Raw genomic sequence first — 22471 nt, 5'->3', positions numbered from 1 at the left:
TCTAGTTAATTCAAATAACAGTAACTGTCTTTTATTCTTTATTTTTTGCTTGTTTGTTTTTTGAGTATCTTCTGTATTATCTGCACTGTCTCCCTGGATTTCAGATTGAAAGATTGCTGGTAAAAGACAAGCATCATAGTGTACTTAGAACTAATGAGAAAAATATTAACACCCTTATGCAACAATAAACTCCAAAGATAATTTTGATATTCTAAAATTCAACCTTTTATTTATTACATGTTTATCATATGCCAATTTTGAGCATGTCAGAAAGCGAGAATTCTAAAGAGCATTTCCAACACCTGCATAGAAAAATGGAGGAACTAGAATATTGATCAATATGTTTGACTACAAAGAAGTAGCCCAGGGTATCAGAAGCTGCAAGATATGTGTCAAAATTTTACTTCTGGTGCTACTTAAAGACACAAAGGTCTTGGAGATTGTTTCTTTTGTTTTGTAATCTAAATGCTTCTAATTCTGTTCTATAATTTTAAAATAATTTTCCCAGATGAGTATTGCAATGAGTTGCATCCATATGCCCCCTTTTAGCATCTCAGTGGGGTTTAGAATGTACATTCTGTTTTTTCCATACAAGGAACCAGGAATGAGCTGGCAAACAAAAGGGAGAATTCTCTCTAAGGAACAACAAAAACTCAGTTGACAGCTTATACCCTTGTGTGGGAAATTCTAGGTAATGTCAGAAAACCTTTCATTTGTAATCTGAATTGGGATTTTTCTATCTCTACTTAGAAAAGTAATAATTTTTCCAATTCAATAAGTAAAATTTAAGAGTGAATAATTCTATTGCACTTTTTAACTCTTGTTGTTATAGCTGCACTCCAGGCTATAAAATATTTTTGTTGTTCCGAAGAAGGTAATATATACCAAACATTATTGGCAGAGATTTCAGCTATTCTGAAGTACAACGAAAGTGGAGTTTAGCCAAGGGCTTTAAAAGGGTTAGAAGATTGCAGCCTTGAATCTACTTTTTTCTTATATTGAATGCATCAGTGGGTGTAGTTTGAGTGGTTAAAAGATTCCTTTAATTCTTTGCGCTCAGTGGTAGATCTTGAGAAGCATTGTCACCACTACCAACCTATCCTTTGAAAAATGTTTGAAAAGTATTCAAACACAATGTATATTTTACAGTGGATTTCCTGGCCACTGTACCTATTGAGGGGTGACTGCATTTGAATAAGAAGTTAGATAAATTCTGCTGACTTCATGAGTATAGTTTATACTGCTCTTTCAAAGTCACTAAACACTGCTCAGAATGGAACTGGGGAGAATAAAGAGAAAAGGAGCCTGAAGCTCCTCAATCTGACAACAAATGTAGTTATTTGCACAGCGAGGGCACATATGAGGTAACTAACTTCTGTATTTACTCTTTCTCTTCCACCTACTCCATAGGAGGATTTGAATGGGACCAAACATATGGAAATTGTCAATTTACAGACTTCAACAGGTTGTCAGAGCCCGACTCCGTGTCTCTTCTTTCTTGTGCTATATTTCCATACTTGATAGGATTTGGGTAGCAAGAGATGTAAAGATGTGTGGGCAATCAAATAGTCATTCAACAAATCTTACTCAGAAATACAGCATGAGTCAAGTATCATCTTGTCGTTTCTGATATAAAGGTTAAAAAATATTACCGGCCGAGATTTGTAATCTGAATCTGAAATCCAAAATGCTTCAAAGTCTGAAAATTTTTGAATAACAACATGATGCCACAAGTGAAGAATCCCATCACCTAACCTCATGTGACAGGTCATAGTAAAAATGCAGTCAAAACTTTGCTTCATGTACAAAATTATTTAAAATATTGTATAAAATTAAGTCTAGGCTGTATGTATAAGGTGTATATAAAATATAAATGAATTTAGTGTTTAAATACGGTTCTCATCCCCAAGATATCTCATTATGTATAGGCAAATATAACAAAATCAAAAAATTAAATTTCAAAACACTTCTGTTCCCAAGCGTTTCAGATAAGAGAAATTCAACCTGTATTAATATCAACAAGAAAGTTACAACCTATTCAGAAGACTCCATGAGCTGACCAATCAATCATTTTCAACACCCAACATACTAATACTACTACATATCTACAAAGTTCAGTATAGTTTTAGATATTAAATATCTATTTTAGAATATTATTTCTAGAATTACTACTAAGAATTGCAAAAATTGGTCAGATACAAAGTAATTTTACAAATCAACTTTTAAAAAGCAAACTATAAATCACTCAGAAATACAATTGGGAAACAAAATTATTCATCATAATAAGTTTAACAAAATAAAGGAGTAGGACACATAAAATTAATTCTACCATAATAACAATAACCAAAAAAGCAGACTACATAGCAATATATTAACAAAATATTTGAATTACCTACATGCATAAAATTAATAAAGTTTTATTGAATTATATAAATAAACATTTGAATAAATTTATTCAACAAATATTTACTGAGTTTTTATTGCATAACTGTTATGGTTCTAGTATCGAAGGATAAGGCAGTGAATGTTTACCCCTGCCACGATAAACAACTAAATATAGACTACAAGAAGCTCTCTGGCTAAGATGACATTTGAGCCCCACTTAAAAAAGTGTTGAAGAAGAGACAGTCTGTTTCTTGATTTGAATAATAAAAATGGGTAAGAAGAAATAATCCAAATTTATACTGCTCATGCAAATGTAGGCAAATGTCTCGTGTCAATCTGTTTTTGCATCACAATATAGAAATACTTGAGACTCAGTCAAGAAAACATTTAATTGCTCTCAGTTCTGCAGGCTATACAGGAACATGGTGTCAGGATCTGCTTCAGCAAGAGCCTCAGGAAACTTACAATCATGGCAAAAGGTCAAGCAGGAGCAGGCACAACACATGGTGGGAGTGGAAGTGAGAGAGAGACAGGAGGAGGAGCCAGTCTCTTTAAACAACCAGCTGTCATGTGAATGAACAGAGTGAGAACTCACTTGTTAGAATGAGAAGGGCACCAAGTCATTCATGAGGGATGTGCTGCATGATTCAATACCTTCCACTAGGCCCTACCTCCAACAGTAGAAGTCACATTTCAACATGAAATTTGGAGTGGAGAAACATCCAGATCATATTGTGTCCTGAAGGAAATAATTTCAAGGACTGCATTTGTGCTGGGTTTGGGGTTTCTTTTTTCTGTATTTCTTTATTTTACAAGAAAAAAGATACGACGATGATGTTTTAGTTTAATATTCAGAAATAAGTAATTTTATGCATCAAAAATTACTCCTATTTCTCAGATATGCAAAGAAAATGTTCTGCATATGCCTGCTATAACTTTATTTTGGTTTATCCAATCAATTGCTCAAATCTCCATTTTTCTTATTAGCAGGGAGCAAATCTCTCACATGTAAGGGTTTCTTCAGTCACATAGATTTTTTCAAAATCCTGAGAGGATCCTGCTTCCCTGAACTAGTATATGATCATTCCACTAGTGGTATATTTTTTGCCACAACATGAGGTCACTGTTGAAGACACATCCTGTACAGTTTGATAACTGATGCTTGTCACTTCCTACTAGGTTAACTTGCTATTCCAGATTCCCATCCAGGCCAGAAAAAAAAGGAACCAAATGTATACCTATTTTTAGCTTACACTCCAATCCCCAGACAGTATTCTCCAAAGCACAACACTACACCAATGTTTAAAAAATTTTCTCATCAGCTACATCACATGCTGAAAATATCCCCCTCAACAGTAAAAAAACATGCATCTTTCATTTTAACCCAGATTTTCCCTGGATTCAAAATGAAATTGTGACTGAACTACAGAAGGATGAAGCTGACACAGAGATAGAGACAATGGCTGACAATAATTGATGGGGCTTTGATTGGAATTTCCTGTTAAATATGGACTCAATTATCAAGTTAATTACCAACTCTATATTCCATAAAACAAATAGTGGAAAGTGAGAGGGGAAAAGTAGGGATATTGGCTGATACGTACATATATATATATCAAGATAATTGAGAAAGTTATAATATGCCTAAGTATTCTCATCTGCATTTCCACACCTGATCATCACATTTGGTTTGTATTTATAAACTTCTTTTTTATGTTTTTCCATGTTAAGCCTGCACCTCAGTGGAATGGGTTCTTCTCCTAGTAGGATAATCTAAAATCTAAAACTTTCCTTCTAGACACTCTTACCTTCTGGTTGTCCTGCTTTTGTTGCAGTGCTATAATCTCTTATTAGCTTTTATCTCTAGATGTCGTAGCACTAGGTGGTGTCTAAGAAACAGTCTGGGATCTAGACATCCTTCTTCCTGCACACATTGTATACCAGCAATACATCTTGCATTGATAAATAGAATCAATCATTCTGCCAAACAGTAGCTTTTTTTCTGTGTGAATGATAGCATCTGAAACTAAAAATGGCCTTCTGAAAGAATCATTGTCAACAGAACCATTGCTTTTGCCCTTACTAGAAGAACTTTTCCTTTGAATACTAAGATAGCTATATCAATAGTCTGATATAATGGGGGTGGGAAACAAAAATATTTTGAGCAAAAATATTAACAGTAATGTTTACAGCATCCATTCCCATTTCTAACTTTTGGTTCCCAGACTCAAATATTCTGACTATGCAAAAATAGTGCCATAGATTGTCATTGGTTAAGAGTACGTATTGCACTCCAAATCTCAACTTATTTTTTCCCAGCCCCCTCAATTCTTTTAAAATATAACTGCTTTCTTTTTCTAAACCAACATTTCATGGAATAAATACTTTGACTGAAAATGCCTTGATTGCCTACAAGATAAATATAAACGTCTGCACCTTCAAAGCTAGTCACTATCTAGGCCCAGATTATCTCTACCCATATATGGCAGGTATTGAATTAAAGAATTCATCCATAATAACCTAATCATTGAAGAAACCCTTTTAATTGGATACTAGTATTATTTTCATTTAACAAATAAGAACATTGAGGCACAGAAAGTATAAGTTACTTGCTTAAAGACATACAGCTAGTAAATGGCAGAACTGGGATTAAAAACCAGAAAGTGAGGATCCAGAGCCTAACCACAGGGATACACTGTCTATGATCATCATCTTTGGGGTCATTTGAAGCATGCAATGAATGCTTGCATCTCCCAGGCTAAGTACTTTGCTCTAAGCATTTTGTTTTCCACTTGTCTGAATCCATAGCTGAGCTATGACATTCCACCCATATCTTTGCTGTAGAAATCCTAGCTGTTATCACATACACTGCTGTAAGCTCATTCCACCAACAAAGGCTCTCATGTTTATATATTCTGCTCCTTTGAGCATTCTGTAATGTTTATAGCCCCTAGCAGTCATCTGATAATCAATAACCTGCATAATACAGTTTGTGTTCTACTTATCTTTAAGATGACTTACTTCCCAATCATGATAGGGGCAAAACCATGTCAGATTATATATATTCATCTCCCTCACAATGCCTAATATATTTTTGAAGTGAATGTCATGGCTAGCATTGATTCCAGAAACTCTGGGAGTTTTCTATAATTACATATCACCTTAGCATTACTAACAAATTCAAATATTTAATTTAGAGACAAAAGTACTCCTACCTCATAAATAGAGTCAAAATTCATCCCCAGTTCCTATTTTTTGCAAACAGGGAAGGAGAGGAAAATGGGAAGAGGCACACATGGGGTGGGGATTACAGCTACTGGGAGCTCTTGACATATTTATAACAGCAAAAGAATGTACAGCAACTACTGAAAAAACACAAAGATTGTAGCAGTTTTACCTTAGGGAAGAATGTTCTATAAAACAGTTTGTATTTCTTTTTACTAAAAATAAAGGTTGCTATGATATTTCCTTCCCAAAATACAAAAATGTAATGGAAAATATTTTGACAATTCTGTCTCTAGGCAAAATCTACAGCAAACAGGTAACTCAGAACAGACATTTAAAGGTCAAAGCGTACATGTAAACTTCACAGCTATAAAGTGGCATCTGGTATTCCAGGAAACAACACCTTAGATTTTGTGCCAGTGCTTCTTCTAGGGTCTTCAGGTTTCACAATGTCTTTATTCATCCAATGAAATGTTCAAAATAGGAATGAAAGCAATCAGCAATTCAGAAGAACAAAAATTAAAAGATTACTGTTTTCCATTAGTTTCAACTTCATTTACTGCAATAAATCAGCACTGCACCATAGCACAATTTTCTAGATTATGCAAACATTCTGACTGATCTATGACTTTATTCTGGGTACTCAGATAGCATTTATATTTATATTCCTCTAACAAGGTGGTGCAAAGTAAAGGATTAAGACCACAGAAAATATAAAGAAAGAAAGGTAACAACTTTGGGGCACAGAATGCTAAATGAGGCATGTGCAGTGCAGAGAATCAATACGGATTTTCCAGATATTGATTAAAAGTAGGCTCCAGTTTTACTACCTATGACCAATGCTTTTAGGACATCTTATATTCTTCTATGAAAGCTTTGTTCCAACTCAAAGTCACCTTGCCGCCAAATCATACATTTTAAATTTTTCAATATATTCTGTGCTAAGTTTAATAGAGGAATTCAAAAACTTCAAAATAGAACCAGAACAAAAGTTTCCATCAGAATGAGTACTCCTTCTTTTCCTAGAGGAATTGTGCTTTAAGACATGGATACTTATACGTGAAAAATATTTTTATCTCTATTGACTAGAATTATTATAGCCTGTCAAAGAATGCCCAATGTAGAAGGTGCTTCTTGATGGGAATCCACTGCAATCACTTTCAGTAAAGCATGAGTCTGCTGCTGCAGCAGCAGCATCCTCAATGAGACTGTCTCTTTCTAAGTGAAGAAAGTGCACAAAGAGCAACATGTCTTCCAAAGTGATTGAGCCTCCCATCAAGCATGGTCGGCATTAGAAATGCTGGTACCTAAATGATGCGAGTTGCCGATGAGCCTGAAGGGAGATCAGAAATGCAGTGATGAATAACCTTGAACGTATCATCAATAATGCCCTTGGTTACTGTCACGGCCACATAAGTTTTCTAAAGCTTTCTTAGCCAACTTGGACTTCACATACTTTCAAGGTTGGTCGACTTTCCCCATTCCCCCTGTGATACGTTCCTTCTGATGCCTCCTGTCTCCTGAATGTTCTCCGACCCATAGAACCACTCTTGTCTGCTGGTTCACTTCCGCTAGCAGCAGACATATTAATATCCTAACAGTCAGTTTTGTTTCTTCCTAAGTTCGATAGCTGTATAATTGTGTTTATAATTATACATATATATAATTATACATATAATTGTATAACCTAATAACATTAATCTTAAATGTAACAGTTAAGAAAAAAAAGAAAGCTGTGTTTTCTATGAAAAATAACTTTAATACCTTGTAAATAACTACCCAAGTCAACTACTAAGAAAAAGTACTGTTAAATTAGTTGTGGATAACGAAACTGTAAAAGTTCAGAAGAAATAATCACAAAAATCCAAAACGGTATTATATTCTGATTGCTTTCTACAAGAGTCTTTAAATTTTCACTCCACTTTGAAGGAGCTCAGAGTAGCTTCTTTACATGTGTGAGGTTTGTGCGTGAAAGACCAGATAAAACTTTAATCAATATACTAATACTTTATCTTTTTATAAAAGACCTTATCATGACAGATTATAAAATAGATGTGTATTTCTATTACTTAGGTATATGTCATTTTTTAATATCTCTTCCTTAATCTTTCTTTAAAATTTATGAACAAACTCCAGTCCTGATTGCATTACTATATGTCCTTTGCAAACAACTAGCAAATTGACTTTTGACTTTTGAAATCAATTAAGAATTGCCAGGAGGAATGTACGAAGTTGTAAAAGCATAGAAGCTCAGGACAAACTTTTCGTTTCAACTTTATTGCTTATGTCAGGTTTATCTTTGAGCAAGTTTATTGTTTGCTTGACTGCTTTCCTACTTTATACCAGACATAAAGGCAACTCACATGGACACAGAAGATACAACAAATTAACATAAATTTCCAGACTTTCAGAGAATTAATTAACACTCTGAATCACAGTTTCCTCATCTATGAAATTATGGGATACTGTGAAGAATAAATGAGGTATCTTCTAAAAAATCCTAGCAATCAGAAGAAAGTTCAACAACTATTAGTTCTTTTTTCTAATGTGGCCAATAAAAAGATGTATTGCTAATGCATAATTTTTGTGTTAATTATGAAATTATTCTATGCCTCAATAGTATGCTTTGTCTTTTTTTAAAGTACTTTCCTATATATTTGAATTAATCCCACACTAAGACAGTGTGAGGTTAATATAGCAGTTATTATTATTTGCCATATATATATCATAGAACTGAAATAGATGTGAAGTGTCTAAAGCAAGTTATCTCAGAAAGTTAACATAAATTTATGTTTAAATAAGCCTATTCTAAGCTCGTTCTGAGCTGATTATTCTCATTAACTTCTGAAATTCTAGGAGGTATCTGAGTTTATTTTTTTCAAGTTTAATTATTCTTTCATAATGTTCTTCCTTAGAGGCTTACTAATAATCAACAGAAAACACAACACTTTAATCTCATAGCAATGCATACAATAAAGGAATAAAAGATAGAAATAATTTTTTAACATAATTGAGAGTCGAGAAGCTTTTGCCCTCAGAGCCCACGGTTTAGGATAGGGCCTAAAAATTAGATTCCATTGTACTATTCTAATTCTCCAACTTGATTATCATTAGCTCAGACAAGGAGGACATTGAGACTATGTTTGGATTTGCAGAAACAGAGCCAGGGCTCAAGTAGTGAGAAAATTTTGAGATTCTTAGAATCTCACAACCATGTTGGAACAGCGATGAGAAATTCTCCCTGTTACAAGCAACTCTTTCCCTCGGTAGTAGTCCATTTTTCCCCTGCTGATAAAGACATACCCAAGACTGGGCAATTTATAAAACAAATAGGTTTATTGGACTTACAGTTCCATGCAGCTGGGGAGGCCTCACAATCATTCCAGGAGTCACGGAGCAGCAAGTCACATCTTACCTGGATGGCAGTGGGCAAAGAGAGAGCTTGTGCAAAGAAACACCTGTTTTTAAAACCATCAAATGTCATATGACCCATTCACTATCACGAGAACAGCACGGGAAAGACCTGTCCCCATGATTCAGTCATCCCCCATTGGGTCCCTCCTACAATGTGTGGGAATTATGGGACCTACAAGATGAGACTTCGGTGGGGACAAAGAGCAAAACCATATCATTCTGCCCTTGGACTCTCCATAATCTCATATCTTCACATTTCAAAACCAATCAGGCCTTCCCAACAGTCCCCCAAAGTCTCAACTCATTTCAATATTAACTCAAAAGTCCAAAGTTCAAAGTCTCATCTGAGACAAGACAAGTAAGTCCATTCTGCTTATGAGTCTGTACAATCAAATGCAAGTTAGTTACTTCCTAGATATAATCGGGGTACAGGCATTGGGTAAATACAGCCATTCCAAATGGGAGAAGTTGGCCACAATGAAGGGGCTACAGGCCCCATGCAAGTCTGAAATCCAAAAGGGCAGTCAAATCTTAAAGGTCCAAAATAATCTCTGACTCCTTGTCTTACATCTAGGTCACACTGATGCAAGAGGTAGGTTCCCATGGTTTTGGGCAGCTGCACCCCTGTGACTTTGCAGAGTGCAGCCTCCCTCCTGACTGCCTTCACAAGCTGGTATTGAGTGTCTGTGGCTTTTCCAGGTGCACAGTGCAAAGCTGTCAGTGGATCCACCATTCTGGGGTCTGGAGGATGGTGGCCCTTTTCTCACAGCTCCAGTAAGTGGTGTGCCAGAAGGGACTTTGTGTGGGGACTCCAACACCACATTTCCTTCTGCACTGCCCTAGCAGAGGTTCTCCGTGAGGGCCCCGCCCCTGCAGCAAACTGCCTGGGCATCCAGGCATCTCCATACATCCTCTGAAATCTAGGCAGAGGTCCCAAACCTCAGTTCTTGACTTCTGTGCACCTGCAGGTTCAATACTATGTAGAAACTGCACAGGTTTGGGGCTTCCACACTCTGAAGCAACATCCTGAGCTGTACCTTGCCCTTTTAGTTATGACTGGAGCAGCTGGGACACAGGGCACCAAGTTTCTAGACTGCATACAGCAGAGAGACCCTGGGCCCAGCCCACAAAACCATTTTTTACTCCTAAGCCTCGAGGCCTGTGATGGAAGGGGATGCTGCAAAGGTTTCTGATATGCCCTGGACACATTTTCCCCATTGTCTTGGTGATTAACATTTGGCTCCTCGTTACTTAAGTAAATTTCTGCAGACAGCTTGAATTTTCTCCTCAGAAAATGTGATTTTTCTTTTCTATTCAATTGTCAAGCTGCAAATTTTCCAAACTTTTATGCTCTGTTTTCCTTTTAAAACTGAATGCCTTTAACAGCACCCAAATAACCTCTTGAATGCTTTGCTACATATAAATTTTATCCACCAAACACCCTAAATCATCTGTCTCAAGTTCAAAGCTCCACAAATCTTAGGGCAGGGGCAAAATGCTGCCAGTCTCTTTGCTAAAACATAACAAGAATCACCTTTTCTCCAGTTTCCAACAACTTACTCATCTCCATCTGATACCACCTCAACCTGGACCTTATTGTTCATATCACTATCAGCATATTGGTCAAAAACTTTCTACAAGTTTCTAGGAAGTTCCAAACTTTCCCACATTCACCTGTCTTATTCTGAGCCCTGCAAACTGTTCCAATCTCTGCCTGTTACCCAGTTCCAAAGTCGCTTCCACATTTTTGTTTATCTTTTCAGTAATGCCCCACTCTACTGGTACCAATTTACTGTATTAATTATTTTCATGCTGATGATAAAGACATACCTGAAACTGGGAAATATACAAAAGAAAGAAGTTTATTGTAGTTACAGTTCCACATGGCTGAGGAGGCCTCATGATCATGGCAGAAAGCAATGAGGAGTAAGTAACATCTTACATGGATGGCAACAGACAAAGAGAGAGCTTGTGCAGAGAAACTCCTGTTTTTAAAACCATCAGATCACGTGAGACAGATTCACTATCATGAGAACAGCATGAAAAAGACCTGCTCTCATGATTCAGTTATCTCCCACTGGATCCCTCCCACAACACATGGGGATTATGGGAGCTACAAGATGAGATTTAGATGGAGATACAGAGCCAGATCATATCATCCTGTTTCTTGATAAAGAAGAAATCAACTTTCAACTAACTGTATTATGTTCTACTATCTTACCTCTGGTCATATTTAATTTCTTACCACTTTCTTCCCCCCATCCCTGTAGGCCAATCATTCTATAGATTAATTTTGCCTATCCTATAGCTTCATATAAATGGAATCATATAAGGCATACCTTTTGTGCCTGATTTAGTTTATTCAACATACTATCTTTGAGTCATCCATGTTATTGCTAGAATCAAAAGCTTGTTCCTTTTTATCACTAGTTAGTGTGCCCCTTTATTAGGTTAGGGCCATGATCCTGAAAGACACAATCTCAAACTCCACAATACTAAATTCTGAAATCCTGAAAGATCCAAACCTGAGAAATATAATTCTGGAAAAAATAATTTTAAAAACATTTAAAAGACAGTTATCTGCATCTTTAAAGGGGACTTATTTGACAAATATATAAAAACACAAAAGAAAACTTTATAGGCCACTTTACACAATACAATATCCAATAATGACACAAGCATTTCTGTAAGCATGAACACTAATGACAGTTGCAGAGGTATGACAGTTATAAACAGACAACTATATTCATAAAGAAATAGCTTATATAACTTGAGTTACCTGAAATACCATGGCAGACAACCTAAGTCTTCTGACAGAATCCATCAAAAACCATGATGGGTCACCGCTGCATATGAGTCACCCAAAGAGCCAAGATTTCAAGAAATTTTATCTTTCACAAATGCAAATGTACAAAAAGAACATTTCTTCATTTATTAAATTTCAATGTTTTTATGTTTACACACAATGTTTACACACAGAGTCAATACTGTGACTTAACTTTTGTGAAGTCAAATTTGCAAAAAAAAAAGTACACAATCAATTTATAAAACTGTTTACATTATTATAACTCCAGGATTGGAAATGATGCAAAGATAAAATACATAGCATAGTGAAATTTTTAAAAAGTACTGACAATTTAAAATACGGGGAATAAAACAATAAAAAGAAAAAAAAAACTGAAAAAAAATCTAATTTTTTTTTTCAATATAAGAAAGTGTATTACAGAGTTAGATTATGGGCAATTGCATGGAGGTAATCCATAATAACTGGTGGACTTTCATGATTGTTAATCTTGAAATCTTGTCTTAGGATGAATAGCTGCTTTTTTTCTATTAGGGCATGGCTCATGTTGGAGAATATGTCTACATTTATTTTCCACATAGTGTTGCTCTTTTGAATTCTTCCTTGATTTGATATACAACAACATGAGCATTCCCTATTACATTTTCCCACTTTCTGTGCCATGCCTCTATATTTTTAGGGGTACACAGAAACCCATTCTGCAGGCACTCACATTCAAACTACAAATTTGGCAGAAACAATACTGATGACGGTTCAACAACACCAATGCGTGTTTTCTTATCCTACCATACACATAATTATTTTCAAGCCAGTCAGTGACTTTGCAGGCATCTTCAAAGAAATTCAGCTTGAATGTATTAAACCTGTCTGCAGCTTCATGAGATGGAAGGAATGCCAATGCAGACAAATGACGCATTTTTAAACTGAAGTTTTTGTTATTGCCATATGACATAGTCAATTCACTCAACAAAATTTTCCACTCAATGCATTGGGCTGAGTAGAAAAAGCAAACTTTACTGGTAACAATTTGAAATTCATTTTTAGAAGCCATGTTCATCACCGAATTCCACACCTGTCTTTATGGTTTGGGGATTGAATTAGATGTTAGGGATTATAGACTTCAGGGATTTAGACTTTAAGAATATTGATCCTCCAAATTTCAACAATTAGAATTGTGGCATTAGGAATTGTATCTTTGGGATTTTAATCAGCATCACTCTTTATTAATATACCACAAGTTGTTTCTCAATTCTCCTGTCAATGAACATTTGAGATACCTCTACTTTTGGCTATTACGAGTACAGCTTCCACAAAATGCTTGTACAGTGTGGACATATGTTCTTTCTTTCTCTTTCTTTTCTTTCTTTCTTTCTTTCTTTCTTTCTTTCTTTCTTTCTTTCTTTCTTTTTCTTCTTTCTTTCTTTCTTTCTTTCTTTCTTTCTTTCTTTCTTTCTCTCTCTCTCTCTCTCTCTTTTCTTTTTTTTTTTTGAGACGGAGTCTTGCTCTGCTGCCCAGGCTGGAATACAGTGCTGCAATCTCGGCTCCCTGCAACCTCCCTCTCTCCGGCTCCAGCAATTCTCCTGCCTCAGACTCCCGAGTAGCTGGGACTACAGGTGCATGTCACCATGCCCTGTTGATTTTTGTATTTTTTAGTAGAGATGGAGTTTCACCATATTGGCCAGGCTGGTCTCGAATTCCCAACCCCATGATCCTCCCACCTCAGCCTCCCAAAGTGCTGGTATTACAGGCACGAGCCATTGTACCTAGCCATATATTCTTATCTCTATTGAGTACGTAACTAGGAGTAAACTGGTGTTTGGTGTATATTTACCTCATCAGAAACTGTCAGAGGTTTTCCCAAGCGGTCGTACCATTTAACATTCACATTAGCAATGCAGGAGAGTTCTAGTTACTCCACCTCCACACCAACACTTAGTATTTTCAATCTTTTTAAACAAATTTTAGTCATTCTAAATATTGTGCAGTAATATAACATTGCGGTTTTAATTTGCATTTCTCTAATGACTAATGATGTCATATTTTACTAAATGTTTTTGGCCAGCCATAGCCTCTTTTGCAGGCACTTGTGACCCATTTCTTCATTAGATTGTCTTTAGGTTGTCTTTTAATTTTTGATTTTTCAGAGTTCTTTACATATTCTACATATTTTGGTCCTTTGGTAGACAATTAGATTGTGAATATTTTCTCCCTGTTATGGCTTCCTTTTTCATTTTCTTACATGTCTTTTGTGAGAACATTTTAATCTTAAAGTTCAATTTATTAAAATGTGAAGTCTTCCATTACATAAACATTATATATTTATCCATGTATTACGGTCTTCTATAATTTCTCAGCAAAATCTACATTTTAGTTTTTGATGTTGAAATCTTACACATCTTTGGAAAAATGTATTCCACGTATTTGATGTTTTCTGATAGTGCTTTATATTGGACATTCAATATCCAATTGGATATTAAATTGGAAATTTCATATTTAATTGTGTGTTTCTTATACATCGCATTTCAAATTTTATATAATGTCCTTGAATCCAATAATTTTGCTAATTTCAGTTTTTAGTTCAGTAGTTTATAACTTTTTAAAGATTTTCTGCATCCCAATCATGTTGTATACAAATAGTGAGCTTTATTTTTTCCAATTTTTATGACTTTTTTCCTTGCTTTATTTGTCTAGCGAGGACCTCCATCACAATATTGAATAGAAGTGATGAAAATGCATATTCATTCACTGTTTCTGATCTTAAGGAGAAGGCATCCAATATTTTACCATTATGTATGATATTAGCTCTAGCGTTTCATATTCAAGGAGTTCCTTTCTATACCCAATTTGCATGTTGAGTTTTGTTCTAGCATTTAGTCAAATACCAAAGGTACCATAAAACCATGGAGGTTTGGTTTCAAGAATTCTACAGGCAGCAGCTGATCTCTCTGCCTAACTTTCTGGCCTCTTGGCTGTATCTTTCCTCTGCCTGTGTAGGTTAGGAATCAGCCCAGGATTTGGGTGAAATTAATGAGCAGATGGGGCTCCCTTCTGTTTGATCCCCTCCTTTCTTGGAATTTCCCCCTCACTTCCAGATACTCTAGCATCTCCAGATTCCAACCTCTATCTTTTTCACCCAGTAAGACTACAATTTCTTTATGAGGCATATTTTATGAAAACTGGAAAGTACCTGCAGAGGAAACGCTGGATAAATGTGAGGTTCATTGTGTTTCCAATCTTTCAGTGAATGAATCCTCTCCTGTTTCTTTTTGTTTGGGGTTGTTTTCTAGTACCTTCAACAATTGTGCTTGTTTTTTATTATTTTGTTCTGTGTATATACGTTATTAGCAGGAGGCTTATTCTGCTATAAACTGCTCCACTATTACGAGGCAATCACTCCTATATTGGATTTCTTACAGTTCTTCGAATACACACCTTTCCTCTGACCTGGGGTCACCATATATGCTATTTCTCTACCTGAAGCACTATCCCCTTGCTTGTTGACTAACTGGTTTCCAATTTCCCTCATGTCTCAGTTAAAATATCAGTTGCTCAGCAGTCTTTCTAATCATTTTCTACCTTATGTTGATACTTTCCCATAACACATTGTACTCCTTTTGCAGTTTTCTTTTTTTTTTTTTTTTTTTTGAGACAGAGTGGTGTGATCTTGACTCACTGCAGTCTCTGCCTCCCAGGTTCAAACGATTCTCCTGCCTCAGCCTCCCAAGTAGCTGAGACTACAGGCGCTGCCATCAGACCCGACTAATTTTTTGCATTTTTAGTAGAGACGGGGTTTCACCATGTTAGCCAGGATGGTCTCAATATCCTGACCTCGTGATCCACCTGCCTAGGCTTCCCAAAGTGCTGGGATTATAGGCATAAGCCACCATGCCCCACCCTTTTGTAGTATTATAGGACTCATCTGCTCATATTTATTCGTTGAATACTCCTTACTTCTTAAAGTGTAAGCTCCATGAAAGCAGAAACCATCTCTTACAGTGGGCCTAGCTAATTAAAAAGTACTCTGTAAATATTTGTTGCTTTTCAGAAAACCAAGGAGCAAAATATTTTGATTACCTTATCACAAATACTGTGAAGGCAACTTCTAAAAATCATTGATAAGCAAATCCATCCGAGTACAGACATGTGTATAAAGGTAGTCATCAGTCAATAATTACAGCAAATTTTCTTTTTTGCACATTCATGCCTAGAATGTGTTCAAACGGTAGAGCACTCTGGTGTCCCGCTAAGAGGACGATAAAGAGCCACCTTTTTGAATGGCTTTCAAGTGACAGTGGTACAGAGCAATTCTATGTAACAAACCTTCACATGTACCCCCAAATATTAATTAAATAAATAAATGTCCAGATAAGTCTTCTGGTAGCTTTTGTATCGACACAAAGAAATCCACCTGATAACATTATTGGTTTATCATTAAGATCATCAGCTTTGAGACTATTCTCCGGCTCAAAAAAAAAAAAAAAAAAAAAAAAAACTATTCTACAGCTTAAAAAAAATTACTGCCTAAGTATAAATGTGATCATATTTTTTCCACTCTCCAGAGCTTTCTTCTTCCTTGTAGCATGCCTAGAAATATGTTATGCTTCTAGGTACTTGCATTAACTCATACTAGTCAATAGGGTGATGTTGCAATAGGCACCATTATCTAGATTTTGTTCTTTTCTTTAGACAAGTAAATACATTTAGGGAATCAGACTTTGGATATCTTCGAGTGGTTTGGGGTATTCTGTTAATTCCAATTCGAAACCAGGGTCTAACACAAAGTTTGGCACATAATAGTTGTTAAATAAACATTTATTTAATACATCAACGAAAATGATTGCAGCAAAAATTCACCACAAAGACAATTATAATCAAGTTTATTGGTTAATCTATAAATGTAAGCATTTAAAAAATATATATAAACCAAAGTATTGCCTTTGATTAATAAAATGAGACTTTTCCTGGGTAGAAGCTCCAATTAACCAACACAGTTCTTACAACGCTGAAGACCGTTTTCATTGCAAGCCGTACACTTCAGGGCTTTGAAAGAGTCTGTGAAGCAATTTCGAAACACGGACATCTTGCTCCCATGGCACATAGAGCATGGAAGAAACCCAAAGCCTCCACAAGAGGGACACTCATGTGGATGCTGCACTCTCTGTATAAGGTGGCAGGGGAATAAGAGAAAACAGAAGATGTGTTAGCAGGAACAACTCAATCAGCCTCCTGGTCTTTCTGTACTGTGAGTGGTCATAAAACAATATTGGCATAATATGGCTATACACTTGAATTCACCTACCATTAATACACATTACACCCAGGGAAGTAATTAGTTGAAGTTCTCCTTCATTCCCCAGCCAATGGCCATCTATACCACAGGTTTGGTTTGTAAAGTGGGTAAATTTTAGGTTGAAGGGCATATAACTTCAAGAAATACATCATATGAAAACGTCTATTTACAAACCAAATAATTCAGAAGCTGGTTTTTTTGTATTAAGGGAAAATACTTTAACTTTCCCATTAGTATCATTTAACAGTTTCATGTCTTTGTTTATAGAATAGTATATTAATAACAAGTCTGAAAAAATCAGAAAGCTAAAAGCTGAAGTGTGCAGAAGCCACTATCAACTGAAGATTACTAATTATATTATAAATTTAGACTAATACTTCTTTTTTCAAAGCACTTTCAAATGCATTTTTGTATAGCATCTTCACCCATACTAATGAGTACACATACAGATACCTTTTTCAGTAAAGATTTAATTTGAGCATCATTATCCTCATTTTATTTTTAAGAAAACAAGCACAGAAATCTTGAGACATTTCTCTAAATCTATTTAGTTTCCCACAGTAGCGATCAACCTTTCTATCTCAAGCAAAGGTAAAGTATCTCTGATAATACAATGAAAATAACCAGATAGTGTGTTGAGAGTAATATTTTTAAAATCATTTACATGCATTTCTCTTTGCTTTTCTGAGCATATAACCTTTATTGGTGTCCTCTAGAGGCATCCATCAGTTTAGGGGAGATTAGGTGCCATTACAAAATGAATACAAAGAGAAAATAAGTAAATTGATACTAAGCTTCCAACTTGCAAAAAAGGAATTTGCAGCAGTTTTGGAAACCCTGGCTTTGTGAAGGGAATAATTGCTACAATGAGCTCAGGAAATGTGGATACACACGTACACAGGCAAACACATACTCAGACAAACATGCTTAACATACTGACACATACATATAGCTTTTCTCCAAAGATTTATAATTGCACATATTAAAACCTCAAAAATATTCAACTTAAAAGAAACCTGATAAACTAGGTTTAACCCAGGATTGCTCCAGCACATACAACTGTGAGAATTTTTAGAGTCAATAATATAATTATGTCATAATTAGTAACCTGTGGGATGTACTTTGGTAATCAAACATTAGGATCGAATTGGTATTTATTAAATATCAACCTAACATTGACATTTTAAGGCAATATAAATGGGCATTTTCTGTATATAGCAGGATTCACTTGCAATTATATTTTGACTTGACTATTATATCAAGATGGCTGAACTCATATAATATCTCATTTCTAATGGCACCGAATCATAGAAAGTTGTTGTTGTCAATCTCAATAATACGAACAGTGAACTTCGTCCAGACTGTAGAAATTTAAAGCTCTTCCAAAAAGATAGATTGAATATGCACAGCCATTTGGTCACTTTGTTGATGGATTTTTGTCATTTCTTTGTGCAAGAATTGACCTAAAAAAAGGATGCACTGCACTTAAATTTTGCATAATATTAAAATAGAAAAAAGAAAAACTCTGAGTAAAAACAAACCCAGTGATGGGAAAACAGTGTACTTTATAAGCCAAATATGAGAAAATTTCTAAGTAATGGAGTTCTTATCAAATATTAGAAAGAATATAATGTAGATAAATCCTTGTCATTCACTATTGCTATGACAGGAGATTAAACTAAAAATATTTAATGACTTGTACAACAAGTGCACCAAGTCAGAATAAATGCTGGACTGGCCAAGGTCCTAGAGCAAGGACCTGCAGGGACCCTGAGTCCAGCCTTTTACTCATTACTGCTAGATTGTAAATAGATCTGAGTTCCTAGTAAAATAGAGTTGTCAGATTTTGCAAATAAAAATATGGGAAGCTCAGTTAAATTTGAATTTCAGGTAGAACAGAAATATTTTTTCTTTAAGTATGTACTAAATATTGTATGAGATATTTAGAAAAAAAAATTATTTAGAATTTATCTAGTATTTAAATGTAAGTGGGCATCCTGCATTTTATCTGGCAAAGTTTATAGGTTAGAGTTTACAGGGAAGAAAAGAGATATTAATCCATCTTGGGCAATGGCTATTTACCAACCAATATAAATCATTTCAATATCTTTTTTTTTTTTCTTTTTTGAGACAGAGTCTCGCTCTGTTGCCCAGGCTGGAGTGCAGTGGCGCGACCTCAGCAGCTCACTGCAACCTCCGCCTCCTTGGTTCAATTGATTCTACTGCCTCAGCCTCCCAAGTAGCTGGGATTACAGGTGCATGTCACCACACCTGGCTCATTTTTGCATTTTTAGTAGAGACGAGGTTTCACCATGTTGGTCAGGCTGGTCACAAACTCCTGACTCAAGTGATCTGTCTGCCTCGGCCTCCCAAAATGCTATTACAGGCATGAGCTACCACGCCTGGTCCAATTATTTCGATATCTTAATGAGTACAAACACAGTTCAATATTTTCAGCAACCACGACCTCTGTACCAGTGCATATTAGGTGAATATGAATTCCTGCTATGACCCAAGACACTTGTGAATGACCAGATTCTTGAATGGTCGTATGGTTTTCTCATGAAATGTATTTGTGACTACAAGCAAAGAACAACAAAGCTGAAATGAAATGTTAGTGCTATGCAGCTTCCTGAGTTCATTTTCTATCTGTGGCACTTCAGACACCAGGCTCTGAGCACACAAAATTCAAAATAGTAACTCAACACAAATAAAAATGGTTTTATGTAATGGACCGACAACATGACTTACAAATATTACTTTCAAAGGCTAAAATATCAAATGTTAAGTTCACTAATACCAAGAGTCTACTGTTTCTTCATAATTTATCCCCTTGTCAGAACAAATAAATTGCCTAAAATAAACTTAATACATAAATACCAAAGCTACATTTTTATTTCTAAATATAATCACAAATACAACAAAGCCATTCTAAAATAGCGTCCTCAGAGTCCGTGCAATTCTGTGATGAGACCTCTCTTTTATTCAAAGGATTGTTGAGAGGGTTCAATGAACTAATTCATGGGAAGTGAACAGAATATTGCCTGGCACATAGTAGGCACTCAATACAGTTAGTCATTACTGGCCATTATTTTATTAATAAATTCCATTTGAAATGATTTTTATTAACTGCTACCTCAAGCTAAACTGCTTGTGGTCACATGATATAACCATTTTCTACACTTCTCAGAGTCATTCAGTTTAAACACTTGTTCAATACTTCGCTTTCTGGTTTAAAGTTTTGCCACTGTAAGAAGGGGAGAGTAAATGTGTTTCAATTCATGTGCTATTTCTGTTGTCCAAGATAGTGGAAGAATACTTCCACTACTTCCATTCTCAGGAAAAATTAGCTATTTCAGCCATAAACGTAGAAGAGGAAAGGGATGGCTTACATCTCGTGTGGAGTCTTTGCTCCCTTCTCATACCAGCCTGACGTGATAGACACTACCATTTTACAAATGAGGAAACACAGCCTCTAAGCTGGTTTTAAAAAACTAATTATCAAGTTATAACTAGAAAGTTGAATATTGAAGAGGTCTCTCTATGAGCAAAATCTATGGTCTTCCCTCTATGATAGTAGTTTTCAATGTTTATTTGCATCCATTTTTCCCCAAATAATCTAAATATGAGATCCCCAAATGTAAAGCAGTTGAAAGGATAAATGCTACAACTAAAACCAAAGTGGTAGTGAGGTGGGGTGGGTCTCAAGGCAACCCACTAAAGCTCCCCAGTGCCCCCTCGGCATGCAGGAATCTCATTCTTGCTGCATCATCCAGCACAATTTACACCATTTGTTATTCTAATAAGAATAAATAATTTAGTCATGCCTAGCCACGTCTTTCAAAGCGCACTTTTGTTATACTGGAAGTCTGGTCCTAATTTAGAGGGTTCTGTACAAAGAAAACCCAGTTGGGTTATATTAGATGCTCTTATATTAGTGTTGCTCTAAAGTCTAACCCCTCTGTAGACAGTTTTGCCCACAGATCAAGATGGAAAAAGAGCTAGGAATTTCCTGAAGAACATGGACAAAGTTTCAAGTTGGAGGAAGAAAGAATAACCAAAGTTGATGAAACAGACTTCCACTTTACTTATAGCATTACTAATTACTATTAGTAACATTGCTAACTAGTAACAAAACAGGCTTCACTACTATTAGTAAAAAAAACTGACTTCCACTTTCAATGAAGAGACTGACTGTGGAAACTTTGACCTGCAAGCAATTAAGAATCCAGGCAGACCTGGTTGAGTATAGCACACAGAGTACTGAATCTACTGACTGTCTCCTCTCCTCTGAATAGTGGTTTGGGTTGAGACAAGTCACTTTGGGGTGGAATTCAAGAAAAAAAGAATGAGAATTCACCCTCCACTTTATTTCTTTCTGTTCATTTATTCCTGTGAGTGAGTTTTAAAAAACAGATACTCAGTGAGTGAGACCTTCTACTTATTCATTTCATTCCACAAATATATATTGAGTATTCACCAGCCAGGCACTGTGTAAGGCAATGGGAATATAGCCGTGAACCAGACACTTCTCTGTTGTCCTAACAGTACATCTCAGCCTCACCCTTGAGTCTTGGATAGGTCTGCTCCATATTGCAGTCATCTCAACTAAAGCACACAAAATGTCTTGTGTCTCTAACAAAGGACAAAAGCGACAAACGACAAAGATAATGGCAAGTTTATGAATGATTGTGAAATGGACTTCCTTTGTAGCAAAGGAAATTTGAAACTCAAATTTCAAGAATGTAAGTTTACCCCCAGTTATGCAATATAAAAACAGGATGCTAAGATCAAGAGTCTTCATGTCTTCTTCAAGGTCAGGAAATGAAGCTCTTATTATTTTTAACCTCAGATCATCAAATCCTATTCCAATAGAGCTTGAAAGTCCCTTAAGTATCTGACCAAAGAGGAAGCAACTTATTTGAGCCTCTGTGACAATACACCTCATCATCCAGATTGTCTATGAAGTAGTATTACCAATAAAACAAATTGTCAGAGAGTACACGCTTGGCATTATAATCATTTCTGGATGATTCATCTTGGTCTATGTATTTTATTTTAAACTAGATTCAAAAATTTAATTCAGCAAACGCTTAAATGCCTACAAACACCCCTCTGCCTGACCAAGCTGCTAAAAAAATAAATAGAATCTTTTCTGATCATCAGTGTTTCCGGCATCCTTAATTTGCAGAGTTGAGAAAGAAGCCACTGAACAAAATGCAGACACAGGGGAAATTTGTAGCTCATAATTCAAAATGTATAAGCCTGGATATAGGAGCCTGATTCTTAAACCAGATGGGATGGACTGCCATAAACCTACTTAAATAGATGTTTTGATTTCAGAGAGAGGCAGA

The 22471-nt window shown here is 35.7% G+C and overlaps 1 protein-coding gene across 1 annotated transcript in view; it reads right to left on the bottom strand.

Annotated features, from left to right (window-relative positions):
- Positions 1-16691: 16691 nt before the first annotated feature.
- Positions 16692-22471, bottom strand: part of GRXCR1 (glutaredoxin, cysteine rich 1) — a 126695-nt gene continuing 120915 nt past the window's right edge. Inside the window, exon 4 of the mRNA XM_011968921.1 lies at positions 16692-16985. Coding sequence (XP_011824311.1) covers positions 16806-16985 — 180 coding nt within the window. The 3' untranslated portion in view covers positions 16692-16805. The remainder of the gene's footprint in view (positions 16986-22471) is intronic.

This window comes from Mandrillus leucophaeus, unplaced genomic scaffold (genome assembly GCF_000951045.1).
Source record: "Mandrillus leucophaeus isolate KB7577 unplaced genomic scaffold, Mleu.le_1.0 Scaffold865, whole genome shotgun sequence".
Lineage (NCBI taxonomy): Eukaryota > Metazoa > Chordata > Mammalia > Primates > Cercopithecidae > Mandrillus > Mandrillus leucophaeus.
The sequence above is the reverse complement of the archived record's forward strand: the minus strand, read 5'-3'. Positions and strand labels throughout refer to the sequence as shown.